Genomic DNA, 27,193 nt, shown 5'->3' with positions numbered 1-27,193 from the left:
TCCTCTTCAGCACGAGCTGAATGACGCTGGGACAGAAAAGGCGATTAGCTGATCACGACAGTCCTGACATGATTCAAAGAGCAACAGGAGAAGGAGGGGGAGAGGAGGGAGGTGCGCAGCACAGAGACAGAGAGCGACTGGAGCAGATACATCAGCACAAAAGTTTAAAAGATTAAAAATAAATAAATAAATAACAGCAAAAAAGTGTGGGTGTTGGACCCCTTTACCATGAAAAGTGCAGGTGTCAAAACCTCCACATCCCTATAAATATGGTACATTTAAAAATGAATCAAAAGTCTGCAACTAATCACAAGTAAACACTAATGGCTAAATAATGACTAGAAGACTAATAATGACTAATGACTATATATATATATATATATATATATATATATATATATATATAGTATATATATTCAAAACTATATATAATAATGATATAGAATAAAAAGATATGATTGAAAATAACAAATAATAAATAAAGTTAAATATAAAACACGGAACTGCACTTATTTTTTTTTTTAAAGAAATTTCAGTAGTTTATGTTTTCTAAAATACAGTTGAAACATGTTGATAATGTACTTGTATTCCTTTGCACTAAAACAAATGTAAACATTTTTATTATTTAAAGGTTATCAGATTATTTTAATGGTCCGGCCCACTTAAGATCAGATTTGACAACCCTGATTTAACAAACTCTCGTGGTCAGTGCAGATATCCTTCCAGCAGGGGGAGGCAAACACACAGAACAGCCTAGCTTCATCTTCTCTCAATGCATTTCTATCTCACTCTTCAAACACACACACACACACACACACACACACACACACACACACACACACACACACACACACACACACACACAGAGCACAGCAGGTTGCAGCATCCACCACTGCTGTCACTGCAGTGGTGGACGTGTTTCTATGGCAACGAAGCAGAGGACGATATCTGGTACCTTCTGGAGATATAAGATCATCCCCTTCAGAACCGCGTAGAACTTCTTCCATCCCCTGCGACCCCTCGGGGCTTGAAGAGAAGCACAGAAAAAAAACATATTCACTTAAAAAAATTTTTAAAAATTGTTTACTTTGATCTATAGGTAGGGGTGTGTGTTTGTGTGTGTGTGTTTGTGTGTGTATGTTTGAGTTAGAGCACATGCACTCACTGCGCTTGCCATCCATGTCAGCGTGACTTTTGCGTGACAACACTCCATGCTTGTAGGTGACTGCATTTAAAAGAATGGGTATGGCGATGAAAGGGTTAGTGCCGTCCGTTACCCTGGCAACACGTTTACTCCCGCCCTCACATTGCTCCTCCACTAATTCTGACAGACTCTTCCTGAGTTCCTCCTCCTCGCTGCACACACAAATACCCATTCAGATAAAACTGAGGTACATGCATTCAAGTGTACTTACTTCTGTAAAACTTGCATACCCCAAATACTTTTCCTTTTGATTAGTATAAAATGAGTACTCACACGGCCCACTCCAGCTTTTCATTCTTGATTGAGTTATACAAAACCTGTGTGGACAATAAAAAAGGAAGAGATTGAACCACCAGGTTTCATTGTAAACAGAAACTATGTCATGTGGGTACAAGTGGAAATAACTTTACAGTACCTTTAATAAGTCTTTAGGGAAGTCTTTGCCATTGTTGAGACCATCCAGATTACTGATAAACTGCTGACAAGACATCTTCTTCCCAATGTTCTGAATAAAGGAGAAGAAAAACCAACAGACACAAACAAGAAACACATACATAAATCAGTTTTAGTTGGTAAACTTAGATAAAATAAATACACTGCCTATCAAAAAAAGAGTAAATAGATAAGAGCCTCCCATTGGATAATTCCTGCACAGATGATTATGTTTCAGCTGGCCACAAGTTTTTAGCCCTAACTGATGCAGAGTGTATCTTCTCATTTCAGAAGAGACACCCTGTGGTCAATGAAAAGATATTCATCTGTTTTAGAAGGGTCAAATTATTGGCATCAAGCAAAGAAAACATCCAAAACTACTAAAATTGGGTTCAGAACTGTCCAACATTTTATTAAAAACTGGAAGGATAGTGGGGAACCATCATCTTCCAGAAAGAAATGTGGTAAGACAAAAATTCCTGAAAAATGATGATAATTGATCACTTGGTTAAATTAGATCATTAAAAAACAGCAGCAGAACTAAGTGTTATGTTTAATAGTGAAAGTAAGACTATTTACACATGAAGAATGTGAAGGGAACTCAAGGGATTGGAACTAAACAGCCGTGCAGCCATAAGAAAAAACACTTATAAGTGAGGATGATCAGGAAAAAAAGCTGCAATCTGTTAGGGAGCATAAAGATTGGACTCTGGAGTAATGGAAGAAAGTCATGTTGTCTGAGGAGTCCAGATTTATCCTGTTCCAGAGGTATGGAAGCATCAGGGTAAGAAGTAAGGAGGATGAAGTGATGCAGCCATCATGCCTAGTGCTACTGTACAAGCCTGTGGGGGCAGTCTATGATCTGAGGTTGCTGGAGTTGGTCAGGTTTAGGTTGAGCAACATTTTGTGGCCAAAATATGAGGTCAGCTGACTACCTGAATATGCTGAATGTGCAGGTTATTCCATCTTCCCTGATGGCACGGCCATATTCCAAGATGACAATAGCAGTATTCATTTCATTCATTAATTCATTGTCCAGACCTGAACCCCATTGAGAATATTTGGGATGTGCTGGAGAGGGCTTTGTGCAGTGGTCTGACTTCCTCAGCATTACTACAAGATCTTAGAAAAAGATTTATGTAACTCTGGACGGAGATAAATGTACTGACATCACAAAAGCTTACAAAAATGACGCAGCATCAAATGTGTAACATATTCAAAGCTAAAGGCAGTCCAGCAAAATTGGCCTTTTTTGGACAGGCAGTGTAAATTTTAGTACATCTTTGGAGCTTAATTATTCAGTCCTGTTCAGCTTTGGAGCACCAGACAGATACTTAAATAAATAAAAAAAAAAACAGTTTTATCTGGTCAGACCCTAAGTGCAGTTTTTACATTGACCACTGGGGGGCAACGTTACGCTGCTGGAGTTCAGCTGTGGTGGCGATAAACTGGGTTCTGCCTGTTTTAGAGCTTATTTAGCATCAGCTGACCACACCTTTCAGTGTGCTCATGGCTAATCATGAGGCATCATCAAAAAATGAGGGAGGTGTTTGTTTTTTTCTGCCATTTTCTGTCTGAGTCAAAATGGCAACCTAAATAAATAGAACTGGTCACATTTTACTCAAGGTAAGCCACATAACAGACAAACAGCCCTGTTTCTTTTCAAGGAAATGTAGAGATCTTGGAAGTGATAACAAAATGTTTCATGGTCTATTTAGTGGAAATATTTAGTTTATGGTATTTAAAAGATAACTAAATATCTATCCTACAGTCAGCTGACAAGAGGAGTACATTTCAGTGAAGAGTGTTAGTACACAGAAATATACTCACCACCTGCAGAGGCGGAGAGACCAGGGACCAGACATGGTTAGCAGGGGAAAGTTTGAGTTGAAAAGAAAGAGAGAATATTAGAAGGGAAAAAAAGGGGGGGGGGGGGACATTAAAATGTATGCTAGCCTGAGCTGAGGATGGCCCAGGAAAAGCAATGCATAGCACTAATGATTCTCATGATGATAATTATGTTGGCCACAGTGCTCCTGTTTTACCACTGCATAGATGAGACTATTCAAGGACAGGAGAGACAGAAACAGGTCAGAAAGTAGGCCAGGATAGAGTGGGAGAATGTAGGAAAGGGAAGGCAGACAGGGAAAGATCATTCTCATTGCTAACAATGAATTTTCTTTACACTTTTGTTTCCAGTTAAAATACTATACGAGAGGGAATTCTGCAGATCCAGAAAGCCAGAAGATGAAGATACATACGTGTCCATGTAGATCAGTGTTGAGCAGCATTAGGGCGCAGGTTAACGTGTGGGCTCCATCTGCAACGGGACAATGCACAAGCTAAGATCAGCTAAATGCCATACCACTTCTCTACACACTCACACAGTCCATACTACTGCTAACAGTCTGCATGCTAAAATACTCTGAGCTGTAAAGTGATAAGAATTATGAGTAACATGAGGGTTATATTCTGAGGCTTTCTGCAAAATACTTTACCACTGTTGTCATCAATGTTTAGTCATCCTGTTTTAGGATGGATCTATTTTCACGAATTCAATCCAGCAGGACAGATGCTTTTTAAAGATTTGGCTTATATCCAGTGGTTATGAAGGGAAAAGAGAAGGCTCTCACCAGATAGGCTGATGTCATTCGAGTGCTCATTAACCTGTCACTGTCTTTGCTGTCCAGATATGTCAGGAGGGAAATTTAAAGAAGCCACATCACAACTTAAACCAATAATCTTGACTTTTTTTATTTTTATAGCGTGAGATTCACATTGATAAGACAAATAGGAGAGACACTTTTACCACAAAACACAAAAAGTTACAAAAATAATAAGAATATGATTCTTCTGTTCACTTTCCTTAATATCTGTTTTATCCTAAAAAGCTCAGTATCTTCACATCTGTTTTCTGTTGCCGCAGCTCAAAATAATTGTTTTTACTCAGTTGTTGTAGCAGTTGTAGAAAATCAATCCCTTTTTCAAGCATATCAATAATAGCCAAGCTAGCACAGGATACAGTAGTGGCCAAATGCTGCAGCTACGTAATTGAGGGCTGCTGTCAAGCTAGTGAATTAGCTATAAAAACGGTCTATGAATAAGCCCCAAAACTGCAGGAAAATGTGGAATGTCTAAACTGCAGTGTGCTATAATAAATTTCTAGATTACATATGTTTTAATTGTAATCCCCAACCCTTATTTTACCCACACTAGAATGCTATTCATTCAAAGCACAGCTGGGGCATTGCTCCTAAAACCTGGCAACTTTAAGCAGGCTGTAACAACTCAGTGTTTGCAACCCACCCTGCTAACAAGACAGTTTTTTTTTTGCTTGTTTTTGGGTTTTTTGTTTTTTTTGTAACCATTGTCTGGATTTTAATCAACTTATTAAATTTGGCCAAGCCAATATTATACATTCAACCCTTGTAGTTGTGATTTACTTAAAGGGACATTGTGTAACATTTTCCGTTGTTTACTGGCCAAAATCGATGTCTGCATGTATAAATATATTATCATTGGTGGATTATGACCTCCGCTAATGATCTGACACATTCTCGTAAGCAAAGAAATTTAGATTTGTTTATACATATGACGAGCAAGCCGATGGGGGAGCACCATGATGGTCTGCCATCTTGAAACTACAGCAGCCGGCAAGGGACAAATAGCATCATTACGTGTTTTCCCTGCGAACCAGCACACAGTGATTGAGACGCAGCAGGAGAAGATAAACAAGAGCGGATTACTACCCCGGCAAGTTGGAAAATCTGTAAAACTATTATTCACAAAAATGTAGCACCATGCATATGCAGTAGCAGCAGCAGCAGCACAGGAGTCGTTTTCACCATCACAAAGAAAGCAAAAAGGGGACTTAAAAGGCAGCGTGGCCAGATGATACAAAAAGGAGGATCATCATCGTGCTAGCCTTCCCCAGGTGGAAGGAGCTAAAGAAGGAGAAAGATTTTTTAAAGGGATGCTGAAATTGACAGCATTTCTCAACAAGCAAGTCAGCAGTACTGCCTAAATGAGCCTAAAGCTAACTTTTTTTCATTCAGTTTTGTTAGTGTTGCTCGTTACCATGGTTACCATGGGCAGCATAACAGTAGTTTCTGCTTAAATACACCAGCCTCATTGGTACAGAAGTGTATGTTTACATGGTTTCAACTCCTTTCACAGCAGTAAACGCTGGCTTTCAGTCGTGGTAAAGCAGGAGGGATGGCTTTATAAGCTGGCTTTTACTGTGACAAAAAGCTGGTGTTGTGTCAAGGCCAGTTTCCCCGTCAAGATACGTTCACCCTGTGAGAACCAGTCTTCCTTCTAAACACAGAGGATCCTCGAAAGCACCGATGACATGCTGTCATTGGTGTTGTCGAAGCTCTGGTCAATCTGCTCTAACCTTCAGATGTCAGTGTCTGTGGGTTGCAGTGGCAGAAGCGTCTAGAGAAGTGGACAAGGACCCGTTCTCTCTCCTGGGTTTCTCCCATCAGTGGAAAGGCCTTTAAGAAGTTCCTGCCAAGCAGAAAGAGTTTGATAAAACACTTTAACCTGAGAACAATGCAGGATTGAAGGTAAGCTGCATGTTAATGTTCTGCACTCAGCTAAAGACTCTGCATCAAAGGCATTAGTTTAGGACAGCAACATGTCAGATACGAGTCTGTGAAGCACTCTGCAGCTGGCTAACTGTACTCAACATGACAGCTTGATCAGTACAAAGCTAATGCACTGTAAAGACGGAATTTATATACGTATGTGTATGTTTATCTAGAATCACACACTCACAAGTGCTTAGTGTGCATTACCTCAGGGCTCGATCCAGAGACAGGCCAGAGAAATCGAAGAAGCTCAGGTACTCCGATGCCACCAACTGGCTGAACTCATTACTGTAGAGAGTCAAAACACCAACAATGTGTTTTCTCTGAATGGTTTTTACATGCAAACATCAATATATGCACATCTTTCGGGTGATTTCTGTGTGTGTTCATCATTTTTTGTGTGTGGACGTGTTACTCTGTGTGAGCACACTTACTTCTTGCCCAGGTGTCTGGCAACATCACAGCGCTTGAAGCCCTCGAGGTGATAGAGCCGCTTGGCCAGCCTTTTGGCGGCCTCACAGTCGGCCCGGCAGCCATTGGCCAGAGTGTCGGTGCTCCCGCGCTCCAAACGCTCCAGACTGCCCAAGTCACACTCCTCCGAGTCAGACAGCACGTCTGTGAGGTTGGCATCGCTGAGGATGAGAACATACGCGCATGCACATGCACACATAAACAAACACACACACACACACAAATAAGAGATTAGGTTCATAAAGGGACTCATTCATTATTACTAACTTAGAGCTCACAAACTAAAGTGCTGAGCGTGATATTTACTTGGATAAGTACATGCTCTCATACACACCAACAATCCGAATAAGGTTTAAATGATTTTTTTAATCACATTAACCCAGAATTACTCCATTTAACCCTTAAAACTCCAAGCCATTTTTATTACTTTGGGACTACCTTTATTTTTGTTTGTTTTTTATGTAAAAATGCATGTAGAAGTTCAACTCGTTTAATCCCAGTCAACATCCACACATTATTTCAGAACAGCTTCAGTTCTCAGATTATGAATGTATCAATAGATATAGCAGCATAAAGACCAACCAAAACATCACAGAGTCAAACATCTGCTTGGCTTTATTCCAGCTGTAGAGGACATTATTTCTCTTCTTTTCAGACAGACGTAGAACTTTCTTGTCATTTAAAATTGGGCTGCTTCTGATTGGACATTACCAATAAATAAAGCTCTCTGATAGGTAGAAAATTTGGGAGTGGTTTTATCATAATTTCCAGGTCAAAATAGTGGTCCCTTCATTTTGCAGCTGAACTGTACACTTCCTGGACGTGATATAAATGCATGGAAAACCTCAGTGGATCACCTACAGGCTAAGTTATCAATCATAATTTACCCCCCAGAATTAAACACTACCGTTCCTACTATGAGAAACTGTTGACAATATAAGTGAGAGCATTTGGGGGTGCAGGCAGTGTTGCAGAGTTTTACGGGTTAATGTTCTACTTTGATTCAGGGAATATGAAGGATAATTATAATGCTGAGGCAGATTCCACCTGCCCCGAACAATCTTTTCTAAAAAGCTTCACTAATCTCAGACAATGAACCTCTGACATCATTTGAATTAATGTGCTGCAACTCAGTTTTACTCCTCTATTTCAGGGAGATGTAGGGGTGAAGTTACAAAAGCCAGCTTTTAATTTTTACAGCAAGTTCTTTGACCTTAATTAAAGTCAGAGATTTTTGTGATCTTAAATACGCACCAGTAAAGTCTCCTGATTGTATGCAAAGCTTTCATGTCGAGACCATGTATCCACAGTAAGACAGATATACAAACACCTACTTCAAGCTACCTTTGAATAGGTGTTAACAAAAGCATTTTTTCCATGATCACACATACACATAGTTAGACTAACGGTGTGAAAGCAGAACCAGCCTCACTGCAGGTGGTAGCAAAGATTACTCTTGCTGACTTCAGCAACCTCCAGCAACTTGCCCTTGAGTACAACACCTTACATTGAAAGAAACTAATGAACTGTCCATTTCAAGCTTTGTGTCTTTCACTAGGATGCTTACATCAGCTGCCACTGGTGCACCTGTGTGAACATGATACAGGGAGTAAAAGCAAAAGTCGTCATGTATGCAGTTAGGCCTGCAGGAGAAGGTATGGTGGAAAAAAGCAGTCTATAGTGGAGGAAATTACAGAAAACACACGTTTTTTTCTCCAAAGTTAAGAATTTTGTTTAAAGTACTCATGCATCATTTGACAGTGTAAACACTAACAGTAGACAGCGATGGTTCAAAGGTAAATGCACCAGTAGCTGTATGAATGCACCACATAATAAACTGATTACAAAAACAGCTTCATTCCAGATTATTTTCTGCTCCACTAGGTTTAAACAGCAGCCATTAATTCTAAAGGAGCTTTATTAACACCAGGACAAAAATATCATAAACCACATGTGATTTTATTGAGTGAGAAACATGTTATTTAGGCTCAATAATGTAATTTAGCAGGTGGTCTCTAAGCACTACTGAACGTTGGCAGATTTTATCAGTAAGTAGCGACGGCTAATTTAGCATCTATCTTGAATCCTACCTCCACCATGAGCTCTCTCCAGTCAACACCATCACTTCCATTCCATCAATGACTTTGTTTAATAGGTGTTAGAGCTCAGTTTAGGATAAGTATCACCTCAAAAGACAGTACACCTGTATGCAAATTTAAAGTAAATCTCACAGACGAAAACATGTTTATATCTGGAAGACTTCCGCCCCCCCCCCCGCGCTTTGTGTGCTTTATCTGTATAAGTTTGTGAAAGAGAAAATGATTAGGTGTGTTTTTACTTTGGTTAGGTTGTATACTTGGGTATGTGAAATGTTTTATGTTGACTCTTGTCTTACCTCTTGCTCTGTCCCTTTCTCTTTTCTTTTTCCGATCTTGCATTTCTTTGATGAATTAGCCAAGGCGCACATTCAAAATGGCCAGTGTACTAATATCTAGTTTCTAACATGTGACGTGAAGCAAAAGTTGTGAAGTGCGGTTTCACAGCCTCTGGACGCTGCTGGGCAACAAGACCTTCAGGAATGTACATAATAAATGTCACTGTGCCATCTAAACGAGTTAGAAACACATATTTTTAAGGTCAGAAAGTTCCATAGAGGTACTTTAAGGTAGGAAACTTCAGAGGAATGAATGGATAAAATCAAAGCAGCAGACTCCGTAATGTTCCATTACTCTCTGGTATGGGTCACACTAGGCCTGTCGCGATAAGCAATAAGTCAATTAATTGAACGGTAGAAAAATATGAGCGCGATAAGTTCGCCGGCCGCGATAATTTTTATTTGTCCCCCCCTTACTTTACCATACACTGTGTATGACAATAAGTTTCACTATGGAGTATTTCGACTGAACGCTCTGGTTTCTTGCATAGTGATCTTAGTGTCATACTTGACGGCAGCATGTTGCAGCACGAGACCGTGGTGAAGCACCTGTGCGAGCCGGTAAGCCGCATTTGTTTTGCAGGGCTGCCAACACGCATTGGCCGTGAGACTCGCGTATTTAAGTGTCTTCTCACGCTCTTGCGCTAATCCTCTTATGCTGAATTATGTAAATAAGTCGAATGGAGAAATAATAGCTGCAAGCACCTCCTCATTTATTGTTTCACTGCTCCCCACATGTAAGCAGAACACACAAGTAGCCTACAACATCAGTACAAAGCCCCCACTTCCTGGTCTACCGTAATAACCCCTGTAATGCGCAGGCACATATACATAGGCCTATATACTACCGTAGGTATTATTATGGCATTGTCATTATATTATTATGTTAGTTGAAATGGTCTCAAAATGACAACATTATAACTTTGCACAATATTATCATTTATCGCGATAATATCTGAGAAAATTTATCGTACAGCAAAATTTGTTATCGTGACAGGCCTAGGTCACACTTCCCTTTCTTCAACATTTCCCATAATGCAACTCTCTTTCTTCCTGCTGGCAAGTGACCCTTTACCAGGGATACATGGCTATCAGTGTACAGAGAACCTAAAGGGCTCAGCTTAATGAACTGTCCACACAGGCAGAGACCACATTCTCTGTAACTGTCCAGTTGTTGTCAAGTAAACAGAGAATCAATGCTGAGCATTAATTAGTGTAATGCTTACTTATTTATGACTCACCGGCAGCCTGCATGATGCTGTCGCTTCCACACAACACTCCACATTTACAAATATGCTACACACCGAAGTCCAATTAGTAGGAAGTGAATTCACTTTTTAGTTTACATTGAAATAAACAGAGATGTATGTTTTTGATTCCAAGTTCAGAAAATGCTGAGTATTTAAATTTTTGGAGCATGCAACTTGAGGTCTGCCCCATGTGCATTTTCTATAATGCATAATCTGAGGCGAGGCCCCAGAATACAAAACATCTAATATTACTGTAAAGCAGAGTGAAAGTGTATTTACTAGCAGTTTTGTGAGAAGTTACACACATTCATTCATATCCATCGGTCTCCTGCCATTTCCTCATTTCCCGTCTCTGAGAGCATCTGCATGCCACCGGCAGCATTCTTACTAGATGATTCAGATGCTTTGTTTGTTTTTTTAATAATCTAATATGGCAAATTTCATTACCATCACAAATTCAATACATTAAAGCCTGCAGCAGTGAAGGATTAGTGGGTTACCATGGACATAGCACATGCAAAGTGTCCTTTTCCAGGAGAAATATGACTTAAGGCTCCCTGTCATGAAATAACACAGAAATTAAAAGCAACAGATAAATAGACACAAAACAAAAATGACCAGTTTCCATAGCAAGGATTAGCTATGGAAACTGACCTGTTTTCCCAGCTCTGTCTTGGCTCATTAATTTATCTCATTGATAGTTCATGCAGCCTTTAAACGTTATGAAAAATTTGACACGAAAACAACAAACAGCACAGTTCCCGGAGTCATAAGGCACAAAAACTTCTCCATCATAACAAGGTGGTTAGTCAAAACTGCTCCATCTTGTCATGGTGAAGCATCACCAGCAAAAAACAAGATTGAGTACACAGTTTGCGTACAAACAGCCATTGATGAGGTGCCTGGGCTAAGCCTCGGGGACAGGGTGGGGAGTTTCCGAGAGAAGTAAAATTGCTACTCTTTGGAGTGGAGAAGGAGCCATCTGATTAGCTGTGGAGATCTGATTTAAATGCTTCCTGTACAGTTCCCACCGGAAGTATTCTGGACACGTTAAACATGTGGGACACCCCTTAGCGGACCCTCTTGAATCAACAACATTTCACATTAAACCGGGAAAGACCTCTCCTTTCTTAACCCAAACTATTTAAAACACATCTATAGATGGTAATATATGCAAATATATAGATTTAATACAAATATTTACACATTTAAGGGCATAAACACCCAGTAACGTGGATGCACATTACGTAGAATGACTCTCTGGTTAACCATCGAAACAATATCTAGCTCAGTGTTTGCAGTAGAAATTGCTCTTGCTTGTCTATCCATATTAATTCACTTGCTTTAGAGAGACCTCATAAATCATTCAAAGCTCATATCAGTCATGGGGTTAAAATGATCTCCCCCTCCTCTCTCAACAATGCTCTCTAGCAATAACAGAATCACACAAAAAAACACTGGAGAGTGAGAGGCTATTTAAGTGTCACATATCTATTTCAGCTTTTGAAAAGACACTTGGAGGCACTGAGAAGTGGCGCACAGTGCAGCTATTAGTGCATCTTCTGTATCCTCAGGCCAGGAATATTCAGCCACTGTGACTGACACTAAGTCTGCGTGCATGAGAATGACTGTGTCAGAGTCAAGGGAGCGTGATGAGGCATGCCAGTGACTTACATGCTAATCGTTGGCTTTGCATTGCCTGTACCCATGACTCCAAGGTGTGTCCACATGCAAGGTGTGTGTATGGGTGTGAGAGAGGAGGGGCAGGGTCGTAATGGCATCCTCCATAAGTATAATCAGCAATTAGAGGGTTAACTCAGTTGTGAAATGTGGGTTTTTCATGGGCTTTTCTTTCATTTTACTGTACAGAGATTGATGGCAAGCTGAATGATTGCAGAAGCAATCTGGAAACAGACATAAAAAACATCTGTTTGTGTGTGTGCCTGCACATGTACACCAGACAGGTAGATGCAATTCTGTACAAAACGTTGCAACACCAAACATCTTATTTAAAACAAGCAACAAAGACACCCCCATTCCGGGAAACTGACTGGTTTACCTTCATCCACTGAAACAAACAGAAACATAAATATTGTTGTTTTTCAGTGTATTTTAACAATGAGGGCTAAAGACTTTCTATAAGTCTATTGTCTCCAAATCAATATGCATCCATTAGTGAAAGGTAATTTTTTTAATATTTCTTTACCATTTTAATTATTTGTAAACTGAACATATTTGGGTTTTTATGTCTTTTAACATGTCACATGCATTTTTTTTTATCAATCAATATTACTGTACTCATTGTTGCGTTAAAAATATTTTTTTTATAAAAACAAATAAAAATAAATAAAAAATATATATTAAAATGTACTTGGAGTCATATTAGGGTTTAGCCATGTGAAATATAAATAGACTATATATACATTCTTTAGGTCAGTTTAATTCGAATTGAAGTATCATGAGTGAGTCTTTGTATGAATAATGTAATGCCTGATTCATTTTTCTTCAAGGTAAAATTACATCACTATTTCCATTTTTGCCACGCAGCATAAAGTTAAATGTTCCCACCCATTTCAAGGGCAACGTTTAAAACTGTATTAAAGAGACCTTAAACTTACAGGAGCTGCAGCAAAAAGTCGAAATGAACATCATATTCCTCTTTCCACATGTCGGATCTTGGAAATCAGCGGTTAAAGGCGCTCTGCGGTCCGACCGCCTCATCATCCAGCAGTCGCTAAAGTCTTCATCGGCTCCGGGTTTTATTCCACTCCAGGCCAAACCCGGTGACTTCTGCTTCCGTCAAGTCGGGAAATAAACGCAGCTTCTGCGGCTTTAATCAGTTAAGATGTGTTAATGCTCGGTGGTTTTGAGCGTTTTCCTTGAAGTTTCTTGGCTGCGCTTGAAGCTGCACAGAGGAGAGGATGTTGGAGGCGGAGCGACTGACTGAACAGACTTTTCCTGATGGATTGAGCTGTTCCTGGTGGTGGCGTTACAATGGTCCTGTGTGTCCCAGCCAACTCAACTTCCTCTGCGGTATAATAAAAGGCTGAAAGCCAGCAGATCATTTTAATATCTATAAATATAAATTTAAAGACAAGGGGTGAGGGTGGTCTGGTCTGACCATGACCAGACCAGAGTTCTTCTAGATACAATGACATAAATGCTAAATGTTTAAGTTTAACAACTACATACCAAACATAATTTCGCTTTCCATTAGATAGCTTGCAGGTATATTCCTCTATCCATTGTCCTATTTAGGGTCACCCCACTCACTCTTAGGGTCAGTATAGAATCACTAATTAACCGTGGGAGGAAGTCATGCATGCACAGGGAGAACATGCAAATTCTGCATTCAAAGGCCCCAGCCAGCATTTAAACAGGAAACCTTCTTGCTGTGCAGCAACTAGCCACCACACCACCGAGAAGCCTGTTGCAGGTTTAATATCACCAATTACTGCACTGTAGATTAATTCAACTAGAAGACAACTTTGTAGTTTTACTTTCATGTAGGCTAGAATACAGTAGAACAACTTCAGAGAGAATTCAAAGCCAACTGGGAAATCTGACTAAATGGAAATGGTGTTTAGTCCATTCTTATACTGAATCAAAAACCATCCTGTCAAATCCTTCAGACTCACCTCCTCAGCAGACGTCTCCTCTCTTTCGCCCTGTCCTGTCTCAGTCTGTATATAGCTGGCAGAAGTCATAATTATTTATACTTTTTTTCATTAATGGTAGCAGCTAAAGATTAAATTGATCTCACTCCATTTTCAGAGCTAATGCAGCAATAACAGAGCTCAACATCATGCTAAGATTTGAACTTAACATGGGTAGCAAGTGTTTTATTTTGACCATATTTTTGGTCTTGATTAGCTGGAGTTATTGACTACTACTTTGGTCTTTAAAAAAAAGACTCCCGTTATATCCACTTTGATCATGGACACACGGGGTTACACACAGGTGCAGGTGCAGTCGGAGTGAGAATGAAAACGTGGACTGATAATAAACAGATATGGTTGCTGGGACTGCATATGGAAAAGTTCACCGTGTCGTGTTCCAGGTTTCACAAAGCTCATTCAATATCAATCATTAAAGTCAATAATGGCATCAATCTTTTTTTTTTTCTTTTTTTTTTCTGGAGGGGGGGCATTAAAGGGGTAGTGCACCCATAAATGTGTTAGTTGAGCTGTAAACAACGCAGAATTACTTAATTGTGATGAAAACTACATACACAGTTGATGAAATTAGTATTTTTTTAGTTTATTTTAAAAACAGGAGTTTGTGGGTAAAAAAATGGCTCATAATGCCCTCTACAGGGTAAAGCCAGGTTATGTTTTTTCATAAAATAGAGAAGTTATCTATATCACGAGAAAATTTTAAAAAACCCACAGCCCCTCCCTCCAGATGCAGGTAGGCGGGTCCTCGCCTTGCAGGTATGGAAAACCACGCCCACCAACGCATATGATGGGATGTGAACTCATATGGTGTAGATCTGCTAGTTTCAGACTTATATTCTTTCACAGAGTTTCTGATGAAATTTTCCTGCAGTGGGACGGGTTTGTGCTTCTGAGGGGTGTAAAAGTAACACCGGACTTTATTCTTTACCTGCTGATCCTCATCTGGCGACAGACAGCAGCTCAAATTGTAGCAGCAGCAACTTCCAGCAGCTCTTCCTGCAGCTGCCACAACCTGCAGTGAGTCCCCACAGCTTTCCAGAGCTGCTAACAGGCAGCTAACAGTGCTAACGCCTCAGACTGATACGTTCAGGACCTCCTGGTTCTTTTAGTTTCAGGCATTTTTCAAAATTTGGCAGTGGGTGGAGTTATGCAAAAAGTAGGGGGTGTAGTTACACTTTAGGACATTTTAGAGTAACTACTGCCTCCCTAAAAAGACCTAATGACATTCATGGGCTCAACAATCAGGAGATGTAAACCAGTGACTGTAACTCATATTAGATTGATCTAAAGAAACTATTTTTAAAAAATCAGACCCAATGATTAATATTTAATTGGATTATCAAATTAGGCAAGGAACAGTGCTTTGTTAAAGTTGCAGACAGAAGTGTTTATCTACTGCATGAATCTACTTTTGTGTAATTTACTGACATAACTGATTTTACTCATAACAGAAACAAACAAGCAGAATTTGAACACACTGAAACAGTTTTGCATGCTGGCTGCAGCCTCCTAATCCCTCCTTCGTCTTTGTAACCTTGTTGAAAGAAGAACAATGGGGAAAAAATTAGAGAAGGGACAAGCCTCCATGGGGTCAAAGGTACTAAATTTGGTGATGAGGAGAGAGATGAAAATAAGCTCACGTTAAAGCTTTTACTGCAGTCCGAGGACCTGCAGGCTGTGCAGCCAGGATGAAATTTCCTTTAAAACAAAGCAGAAATTCAGTCACTAAGAACTGCAGCTGATTATGGGTCACAAGTCAGTCTGCTGTGACTCACAGATGACTTTTGTCATTCACATACAATGGAATTTTCTCAGACAGCAGAATTTATAAACCTGTTGTAGCGGGGCATGATGTTCTCATATTAAGCACCACATGTTGGCCAGAGGAGGGTACACAAAAAATTAACAATGACTTTCATTTCCAGGGTATGCAACTGGACGTTTTGCAGCACACCTTGCTCTTTTCTTTCTAAGATTAATTTGCAGGGAAGACTTACAGTAAAATTCAGAAACTGTTTTAAAATGTAATTACTACTTATAAGACCCTGCATGAGTCTTTGCATATCGAACAGATTTGTTATGCCTTTATTTTATCAGCCAGGCTTTCTTATCTTCTTTTATCTGTTTTCCATTTCAGCTTTAAATTCAGAGAAGACTGGGCTTTCAAGGTCACCACTCCTAAACTTTAGAGCAGCCTTTTTTATCCCTTCAGATCTGATTAATCTTCTTCTTTCATGCTTGCATGAATATGTTTGTCTACATAAAAATATGTATCTAAAAATGTGTATAAGACCACATAGGTAAATGCGTAGCTTTTTTTTTTTTTTTTTTTACTTATTTATTCATTAAATTATATAAACATTTCTGAAGAAGCTACAGTGGCTGTGATAATGCCTGTCCACCGTTAAAAGGACCTACAGTAGCACGGGAACTTCAAAACTGAAGAAACTAGTCTGATCTGATGAATCATATGTTCCTTTACATTAAATGGATCTTTGGGTGCTTGTAAGCCTTTTACCTGGAGAACAGAAGATAGAAAGATGCACAATGGGAGAAAGACAAGCCTATAGTTGTTTCAAGCTACAATTATCGCTTGATCTAGTTATTCAAGGACCATTGGCCTTGTCCCAGTTTACATGCACACCAGGATAACACAATATTGGGATATGTCAGCGGTTCCCAAACTTTTTCTGCAGTGCTCCCTTTTCTCCAACAACAATAATGTCAAGCCCCATACTGTCAAGATGCTAATATTAAGACACACTGGGGTCTCTCTTCATTTTCCACCATTGGCCATTATTATTACTTGACCATTACCTGGTCAAGCCTACAGCAAGAAATACCTCATCATATTTTGTTGTCCTTTTTTGGTCCTATTCATTGTTCGTCCATTGGAACTTTCACAAATTTTTTCCATGTTTTGCTACCAGTGCTACCATGTTTTGCTACTAATTAAGATGTTATCTAGCAAAGAGGAACTTATCTGCCAAGATCAGAAAATCTAAGAAAATTTATTCATAACATGGAAACTATAAAAATATAAATCATGTTTTTTTTTCTTACAAAATATGGACATTTTCAGCTTAATAAAATATTTTTTATAAAAATGAACACTAAATATAAAAACTAAAGCAACATCTTCCTTTTTAAGCAGAATATATCTAGGATATGAAGGCTCAGAATGATTTAGAAAAACTTAACCAAAACTCATTCAGCAGTCTTGACTGCTGTAATGGAGTTTTTATAGGTCTCAAATGAAATCATGAAGACAACTACAACCAATCCAGAATGCTGCTCACAAAGACCATGACAAGGGAACATTTCCCTCTGGTTTTCAGATCTCAACACTGCTTCCTGTGAGACAAAGAATTGATTTTAAAAATTTGATATTGATATCTGATCTGCTGACGCCATATGAACCACAAACACTTCCAAGATCATCTGGTTTAAATTTGTTTTCCATCCTGAGAGTTCAAACTAAACAAAGAGAGTCAGTATTTAGTTTTGATGCTCTCAAGTCTGGAACAAACTACCAGAAAACCCGAAGTCTAATCCAAACTTTAGTTCTTTAAAACTGGGTCTTAAAGCTCTTATCTGTCAGAACTTTTAATTAAGATAAGAGACGTTTTTTTATCTATTTTTTTGAATACATACAACGATGATTTATGTATTCAAGTATTTTCTTTTCATGTCTATTTGTAGTATATGTAACTCACTGTATGTATTCTGTTGCCTGTTTCTTTTGGTCATATCTAGCACATTGTAAATAAAATAAAATGTGCTTTATAAATAAAGTAGCCTCACCTTTCCCAAAATTACATCCAAACACTTGATACTTTTAAACATATAAAAACAGTGCTGTTACATGGCATAAAATCTCTTCTTCTTTCTCACACCGACAAACAAACACAAGACCCCCAAAACAAATACTCGGCTGCAAACAATGGACAATGCTGACCTCTTTTGGCTGGTTGAGGCTGATTATGTTCAGGTGTGGGATTGTTTGGTGAATCCTGAACGCAGCAGCCTTGTCTGATGACAGCAGCTGCCAAAAATGCAGCTACAGTTTCAAATGGAAGCAAACAGCAAACAGTGCTCAGAAAAGAGAAGCTCACTCATCCAAAACCATCTTTGCTACAGTGAGATCCTGGGATGTGTCATAAAACATGGAGTCGAGCTATAAATAGAGAGGGATAAATCTGTCAGCGCTGAAATGATTCAGTTAGTGTGTGTTTTGGTGAGAGAAAATGTGTCTGCACTGCTGCTTGTTGTGAAAAAAAATGTGTACTCATCTTTTGATGTCTATGATTGTGTGTTTGTGTGTCCATATCACTGCCTGTGAGAGAGCCAGGAGAGGATAATCTGCAGGGTGTTTCAGCAGTGCTATAGAATCCTGCTAAGGGTTTTATTCCCGGAATGACATCCTGGAAGATGCCTGTGTTTCTGTGTATGTGAGAGAGAAAAAGAAAGGGAAACAGATTCAGTGTGAAGGGTAGATATAAAGCGCTCCTATATCTGTGCCACTGAGTGAGCTTTAGCACGTATGAGAATTAAACACACTCTTGTTTATGCATGTGCAGCGTGTGTCTTTTATGTGTATGTGCGTTTGTGCATTCGTCCCCGTGCATGAAAGAGATTAGTCCACACGCCAGAGCTGCTTCTCTGATGTGGAAACAACTGTGCCTGGCTTTTATCTGCTCTGCTAGGGCTCAGATCTGCTCGGCTGGCGAGGTAGTGAGAGGAACACACTCACAGCGATGTAACACACGCACGCACGCAAATGATCGGCCACACATACAGTACACATGTGTACAGATCACAATAAGACCTTTTCACATTGGTTTGAACTTTAATGAGGCAGGGGTGTCAAACATACCACCCACCATAGGGTCCAATCTGGCCCCAAGTTTGGTAACTGTTCTATCTTTTCTATCGTTCTTACTTAATGGATGTGACTCCAGCTTCTGTTAAGAGGTGAGTCACTTCAGGATTTCTACACAGATGTGGAAATGTACACTTATATACATTTAAAATAACTTTTAGATTTTGAAATACAATGATCATAATATGAAATACTGTTTCTTTTTCAGATACCTGTGATAAAATGTTTTATTTTCTTTATTTAAAAGCATTTTAATGCAGGTGTTAATGTGTAAATATGTGAAATAAATATAAATAAAATATAGTACATATTATAAAAATATTAAATATTTTGATATATAAAATTAGAAAATGTATAAAATTTTCTAAGTAGAATCAATTGTACAAATATGATATCAAATATATACATAAATATATTTGATATCTTATTCATGAAAAATTAATAGAACTTAAAGGTTCTATTAAGGTCTAAAACAAGTTTGTCTTGAGTACTGGTCTGTGAGCACTTGTTTCAGTGTGTGGATGCCTCTGTGCAGTGTACATGGTCACAAGCAGCAGTCGGCTAGTTGGTTCTACTTGGCAGACACAGCCTGCACCGGAGTAAGCCGCTGGACAGACTGACACAGAGTGTCTTTTCAAGGCGATTTTAGGATCTTTGATGGACTGAGCCAAGCTTCAAACTCACAGAAGAGCCCCACAGAGAACAGGGAGAAAGCTCATTTAAACTAACAGATGTATTCACTAATTAACTGAGTACAGATGTAACTGAATGTCTGCACAAAGTACTGACTGAGATGCCTGAAAACAAACAAGCAGGTTTGCTGATGAAGACGCCCGCACAGTCACATCCTATTAGCATGTCCTGTGTGGTGTGTTCAGGTAATCTGCAATACTTGTCAGTTTTTGTCTGTGTCCCTGTTGGCAGCTGCCTACTTCACTTCCCTAATCCACCATCAGAACAATCGGTAATAGCTGCAAGAGGATCTACAAGGGAGTTTGGCTGAGGTAAAATTAGACTTCTTCCCTCCTCCTGGGGTACCATCAAAGCTTTGTCAGCTTTCAAAGCTGAGGAGTGAATTTTGGACAGACCGCGCATGCATTGACCTGAATCAATCTGAATGAATGCATTACATCAAAAACAATTAACTGGTGTGTCTTCTCACTGACCCTTATCAACACACTATCAATTTATACAGTTAAATAATATTTCAAATATAAGATCAGTAACTGGTAAGATGAAACTAGAAAACAGTACAGACTGTTGAATGCATTCACAGTGAGCATGCTAGATGTTTTTACAATTGATTATGAGTCCCTTACAAAGTTTCTGCAGGGCTGAGACGGAGATGCTGATCTTACTGCTTCGAGCTGCATGCTAATATCTTCTTGCAAATACACACTGTTTTGTCTATTACATTCAGCCGTGACAAACATCTGCACTGTAAAGCCACGTTTCGAGGTACATGTCTTACAATAAGGACGTTAGCTCTCTGCTGGCCAAATGAAAGGTTTGTAGCTTATCAAACTAAATAGTTTATAGTTAATATATCATTAAAAACAATTTTTCATTTAAGCACCATTAATTTGTTTTTAACAACCGCCTGCTTTATCTAGCACAGTTTATAGACCACCAAACCTTCTTTCAAGTTTGATTAAAGAGCTTTCTGAGTTTTTATCAGCCATACACATTAAATAAACAATATTTTAATAACTGCTGATTTTAACCTTCACATTGATAACAGTAGTGATTCCTACGCCAGCAAGTTTTAAAACATTTTAAATAGTTTGGGTTTTAAAGAGCATGTTACACAGTCTACTCACAGCAGAGGACACACCCTGGACCTGCTCATAACCTATGGCCTGTCCATCGGTGTCAACCTGGCTGTGTCAGACTACTACTGGGGCGGCGTGGCTCAGTGGGTAGAGTGGTCGTCTTGTAGCCTGAGGGTTGCCGGTTCAGTCCTCAGGCCTGTCGAGCTCATGTCAAGGTGTCCCTGAGCAAGATACCGAACCCCAAACTGCTCCTGATGGGTCACGGTTGAGCGCCTTGCATGGCAGCTTCCACCATCAGTGAGTGAAAGTGTGTGTTATAAATGCAGACCTTTTATTATTACTGTGTGTTTTTTAACGTCAACAGGAAGCCCAGATGAAAACTGAGGAAACGATATATTACTTCTGAAGTGGCTGCGCATTTTATTAACATTTCAAACCTAATTCCTGCTCAGATTTTACCTGAATCATGTCATTTTATTGTTGACCACTTTAACAACAAACTAAAATCAGCCATTGACTCAGTAGCTCCACAAAAACATCAAGAACTAAATCCAGAACACCGTGGAGAAGCCAGGAAATTAAAGAGTTAAGATGAAGCTGCAGGAGAGCAGTTTTTATCAGAGGAAACACTGGAGAGTTTTGTCCTAGTTGATGCAAAGATGCTTGGTGGAGTTTTCTCCCAACTAAACCCAACAACCTTCCTTTTAGACCCACTTCCTACATCACTTTTAATAACATCTTTTTTTGAGTCTGACTTTTTAAACATAGTAAATTACTCTGCTTCAGAAGGGGCCTCACCACCGCCTTTAAAACGGCGCTGGTGAGGCCCCTTCTGAAGAAGAGTAATTTAGAACATTCTTGATAATTACCAACCTGTACCCAACTAACTGTTTTTAAACAAAATGACAGAAAAAGCTGTTTTATTTCAATTGCATGAGTTTTTGAATAAACACAATACGTTAGAAAAATATAAATCTGGTTTTAGGACAAAGAGCCCATTAGACTTGGGCTCACAGAAACTCTCTGTTCGGGTTCTGCTGGATCTTAGTGCTGCATTCCACACAGTAGATCACCAGATTCTGTTAAATTGACTCAGACGTCTGGTGGGCCTCTCGGGTACTGCTCTTAAATGGTTTTCCTCCTATTTCACAGATCAGCAATATTTTTTTAAGTATGGGTACATACTCCTCAGGAATCCAGGAAATAAAATGTTCCCCAAAGATCAATTGCTCAATATGCTGAAACATGCTTTTAATTCTAGTAGATTAGATTACTGTAATGTCCTGCTCTCTGGTTTTCCCAAAAACGTTTCTTCCAAACTTACAATTACTTCAAAACTCGACGGCACAAGTTCTGACGAGGGCCAGAGGGTGGAAACCCATTACACCATTAAACTTTTAGTGGTTTATAAATGTCTTAATGGTCTTGGGCCTTCTTATTTATCTGACCTGCTTTTAAATTATGAGCCCTCATAATTTAAGAGACCCTGAGGTCCTCTGATACCAGCCTTTTAGTTGTTCTTAAAGTAAGGCGAGGCCTCTTTCCATTATTACAGCCCTCGTCTGTGGACTAGCCAGAGAACCTCAGGGCTGCAGGGACTTTTGATGTTTTAAAAAGACACCCAAGACCCACCTTTTAAGCTTAGCTTTAACTGAACTTAGCTTTTAACTGAATTCAACTAATATTTTACCTAATTTTATTTTTTGCTATTTTATTACTTTTTTTAGCACTTTATTTTATTAAATTCTTTATGTGCATTTTATTATTGCTGCTCTTAGTTGTTCTTATTGTTTCTTAAGGTTATTTAATCTTTGTATTAACTCCAGTGTTTTCCTCATGGGGATCCTCCACGCTGGGGGTTTTGCCTGCTCGGTCTGGGGGTTGTTGCCACGGAAATCGCCCTTGTCTGGGTGGCTGGGGTCCTGCCCTGCAGCTTTACGGCTGTGGTGTGGTCCTGATCTTAGTGATTGCCATTTGTGGCGGCCTCTGTAGATGTTGGTAAACTAGCTCCCGATGGATCCCCAGGATACTGTTTCCTCACAGTAGCATCAAGCCAGATGTTTATTATTTTTAGTATTTTTATACCTACATTCAGTTAAGAGAGAGAAATTAGGGTGTCACTCTGTGTTGCCTTTAACATGAAAAGCACTTTATAAATAAAGTTTAATTTGATTTAAATTGATTTGATTTAAATATGTATATTATTTGTTCTGGAATACTTACATGCTACAGCAAGGGAAAGGAAATAACTTTTATCGTTGGCTGCACTTGTGAGCCTAACATTAAGCAGGTGTCCATGTCTATCTCAGAGTGTAACATTTTTCCTAAAAGATGGCAGACGCAGAAGCTGGACAGTCTCTGGAAATTCTCCTAGACTGACGCTACATCTGTGATACATGCTAGCAAAACAAAAGGTGTGGAAGAGATTTTACTTATTATGCTCTATATATAATATTATAATCACAACTATAATTACTTCCTTTACTATATTCATTTATGAATTGTATTTACACTGATTGTTGCTATATTACACTTCTTACATTGTACATTTTTACTCATCATGCTGTAATTCACTTTTAAGGTTTATTCTCTTCATATACAAGCTCTGTCAAAAAGTTCACTACTAGGGTAAGATGACCTTCATCTGGTCCTGCCCCAGACCCTTAGTCAGACTGGTTCTGGTGGAGACACAACTAAGTGAGGTTGTTTTGACGCCAGCTCTTGGAGTTGTGTGTCCACCCAAGGTCTTCAGGAAGGAGGATTCTTTCGACAGAAATGTATAACTATTGTTTTTCCTCTTGCCTCCCCAGAGTCTCTACCAACTTCATGCGAGTCGGGATGACCACTCTCATTACTTGCAAGTAATTCTGTATTCAATACTTCTCCTGTAAATAAACCTCATATACTTTTACTCCTTCCAGACTCTTGGTAATTCTTCTACAACAAAGAAAATGCTAGATCTTGAAAAATGAGCTACCAATGTAAAAACATGTTAGCCACCAAGATGAAAAAAGTTGTTTTTCTTTTGTTTTTTTTGTGGTTTTTTTTCTATTTATTTATTTAATTTTGTTAACAAAAATTCGAAACTGTCCCAGCTCTGAGAACTCCAGTCTAGATTTCATACCATCACATCATCAGTGGAGGTAACAAGTAAACCATCCATCTCTCCTGTCTCTGATCAGACAGCAAACAGCTACCCTGCCTAAACGTCAGAGGTAACATCAGACTAAGAGAAAACTGAAAACAAAAAAAAAAAAAAAAAAAGCCATTTGGGGAAAGACTTTGTTAAGATAAAGTAACCAATAGATGCACAGCATATATTTGGTAGATTGTGAGCCTTGGCAACATAAACTCTTGGTAACAGTGCTTTTGTTGACAGAGAGTCAGCATTCAGAACTGAAACCCTGAAAAAACAACATCTCAAAGAAACACCGTCTGTCATGACAGCTGTCTGACCAACAAAGCACCCTCCCTCCCTGCAGTGTTTCAGCATCAGGCAGAAGTAAAACAAAACACTGAGGACTGACAGATGACTGTAATATGCAAACCTTAAACCCTTAAACTACAATATTACTGCAGTAAATGCACTTTGAAAAATTAGGTGTACCTAAATTTAGTGGGGGTGCACCTAAAAGAAAAGCGAGGTCCAGTGCCACCAGTGCAGAACAACAATCTGCACCCGTGTAAACTGATATGATGAAAAAGGGATTCATCACAGCATCACTGTCTCTGTAAGAATATTAACAAGCTGACAAAAGCATTACGTTTAAAGTCATAATGTGGGCTGGTACTAGGGGTGTAACAATTGATCTGCACTGATTCAGTGAGCAACGATCCAATAACACTGAGCCCAGAACATGTGGAATTGTTCACATTTTCTGTGTCCTTTATTCAGAACGTGGTTCAGTCTATTTTTGTTAAAAGAACAGAATGTTTCATTAAAATGACTGACTGAGCTCTGGAATAAAATTAGATTTTGATATTTGAGTTGTAATGGCTTTGATTGTGTTAAATCAGGCAGAGATAGTTTTATATTGATCACTGGATCCTAAATCGAATCTGATATAGTAGCAGTCATCCATTGAATCCACATGATATTGCACCATGATCAAGCTTGTAATTTACACTCCTAGCTAGCACAGCCCTGCGGTGCAGTTAGCATAGTTATAGTGTCTGTTTTCCTCTTTGTAGGTAAGGTATTCCATCAAAAATTACAGTGGTTAAAATGGCTAAATGCATTGCAGAAATTATTACTTTGCAGTGACACAACTTAAATGAAACACAAAAATCTCAAAATTCATGCTAATGAAACAAACTGTGACTGATGTGACAAACTAATTAGCTTGACTTTACTTCTTTTTTTAATCTGTTGTTCTGCAGCTACCCTTCCCTGCAGTGATGAAAACTACTTGTCCACGGTGCCCCAGGTGCCAAAATGTGCAACCATGGCTTCATACTGGCAAGAATGGAGTATGGGAGGGAGAGGAATGAAAGATAAGAAGACACAGTAAAAATACACTGAGGGGGAAATGAAAGACGAGCAGATGCAAAGAACAAAGGAGGAGGATAACGTGTGCATGTGTGTGTGTTAGGTGGGGGGTGGGAGGTGATTTGAGATGAGATAAGGTGAGAAGTGATGGATCAAGTGTAGAAATTAATAGAGCCAGGACGGTGCGACTGAGCAAACAAAGATACTGGGTGACAGAACATAAGAGAAAAGCAAAGAAAAACTAAAATACTTTCTATAGTATTATGGTACGTTCTTATTGGCATTTACAGTACAACTAAATAAATTCAATGTATTTCTATATAATTAACCTGTGTAGCAGTTCTTCTAAATTATACATGCTCCCTTTAAAGAAAGAACCAAACTTCACATATAATTCTTTATATTCTTCCTTTAAACCCTTAAAACTCGTTAGATCACAAGCACCTCTGAGCACTATCGCTTATCAACAGTGTCTTAGGAACGGTAGTGTGTTACTCTGTAGGGTAAGTTGTGATAAATAGCTTACCGTTTCAGTGATTTCCAGGCATTCATATCCCGTCCAGGAGGTTTATAATCTAGCCCCAAAATGTGCTTCTTTTAGATGCTCTATACCAGTGATCACCAACTCTGGACCTCTTGGGCCAGTGTTCCACAGGTTTTAAATGTTCCCCTGCTGCAACACACCTGAGTCAAATGAATGGGTCATTAAAGATGCACTATACAACTTTTGCAGTTTTCCCAGTGATGCATTTCTATCGATGGTTAATTCGCCATCTCTCTTGCATCCCACCTGTGCTGTGAGATCTCTCCAGCCAGAAAAAACAGTCTTATTTTGACTCTTGTCTTATCTCTTGTTCTGTTTCTTTCTCTCTTTCTTTCACTCTCTTCCTACAATAATGTCTTATTGCGTTTCTTTGCTGAATCAGCCATGGTGTGTTCAAAACAGCTGGGGTATTTATATCCGTTGGCTAGCGTGTGACACGCTAAAGCGAAACTCTGCTGCACCATCATGGTGGTATTGCAGCCTTGGGATGCAGCAACGGCTCCAGAAATGCACGTCAAAGTTTTAAGGTTGGAAAGTTACGTAGTGCGTCTTTAAGAGGCTTGTGCAGAACTTGGTATCAAGCTGATGGAGAATCATTTCATTTGAAGTTGCAGCAGGAAAGCATCTAAAACCTGCAGGACAATGATCAATTAGTGATCTACAATTAGTGAACTATGATAACATGATTATTTACCACATTTTCATAATTGGAAAGTGGTCGCTGTCACTTCTATGCTGCTAGGAGATCTATGTTTTGATCAAGAAATTATGATTACAGTTAGCTTAGATCGACGGTAATGTCCACTAAGGAGCAGCCAAAGATCATCAAAAACTACATGTAAAAGTACAAATAATACACAAATAATGGTTCTATGGCTGGAATCTAGCCAAGAAGATGCAAAGGTGCTTCCAAAAATGTTTTTGTAAGGAAGGTAGGTAAATACTAGCATAAATAACTGTAAATAATAAAAAAGAAAAGAAAAGAAGAAAAAACTCCTGGAGGAAAAGTGTAAATATTTTCTGTTGTGTTTTTGTTTCAGTGCCAATATTTTTTCTTCTGAACCTGCTAACACCTTTCAGGGGTACTGCTTTTGGACTAGCTGTGGTGTTTGTAAAAGGAAGTAAATTGTGGAACAGTCCACCTCCTGTTCTTTCACCTGTTCACCTAAAAACATGGTTAAAGGAATGTTAAACCTGTGATCATTTTTTATTCGAAAAAACGACTTGAGAAAGTGATATGCAGATGAGAAAAGGCTTGGTCACTGTTGATATGTGTGTGTTATTTTTACAAAGTACGGTCAGTAATACATTCTGTTTTTATTTTTGTTTTTATTTTTGGTTGGCCTTTATGGAGCTATATCTACTGATTTAACATTATTTTAGCCTCATAATCTGACAACTACAACTGTGCTGAAAAAATAAAGTCTGCATGTTGACTGTGATTAA

At 39.0% G+C, this 27,193-nt stretch overlaps 1 protein-coding gene across 2 annotated transcripts in view; it reads right to left on the bottom strand.

Annotated features, from left to right (window-relative positions):
* psd2 (pleckstrin and Sec7 domain containing 2) overlaps window positions 1-27,193 on the bottom strand; it is a 55,263-nt gene that overhangs the window by 11,444 nt on the left and 16,626 nt on the right. The window contains exons 4-11 of one of the 2 annotated variants that reach the window (XM_041990232.1): window positions 6,663-6,860; window positions 6,436-6,516; window positions 6,033-6,145; window positions 3,896-3,956; window positions 1,620-1,710; window positions 1,478-1,521; window positions 1,166-1,356; window positions 956-1,026 (exon numbers count right to left, since the gene is read on the bottom strand). In XM_041990232.1, coding sequence (XP_041846166.1) covers window positions 956-1,026; window positions 1,166-1,356; window positions 1,478-1,521; window positions 1,620-1,710; window positions 3,896-3,956; window positions 6,033-6,145; window positions 6,436-6,516; window positions 6,663-6,860 — 850 coding nt within the window. The remainder of the gene's footprint in view (window positions 1-955; window positions 1,027-1,165; window positions 1,357-1,477; window positions 1,522-1,619; window positions 1,711-3,895; window positions 3,957-6,032; window positions 6,146-6,435; window positions 6,517-6,662; window positions 6,861-27,193) is intronic. The other variant, XM_041990233.1, reaches the window with a different exon arrangement.

This window comes from Melanotaenia boesemani, chromosome 7 (assembly GCF_017639745.1).
Source record: "Melanotaenia boesemani isolate fMelBoe1 chromosome 7, fMelBoe1.pri, whole genome shotgun sequence".
Taxonomy (NCBI): Eukaryota; Metazoa; Chordata; class Actinopteri; order Atheriniformes; family Melanotaeniidae; genus Melanotaenia; species Melanotaenia boesemani.
Note: the sequence above shows the minus strand (reverse complement) of the source record. Positions and strands in the feature narration are given on the sequence as shown.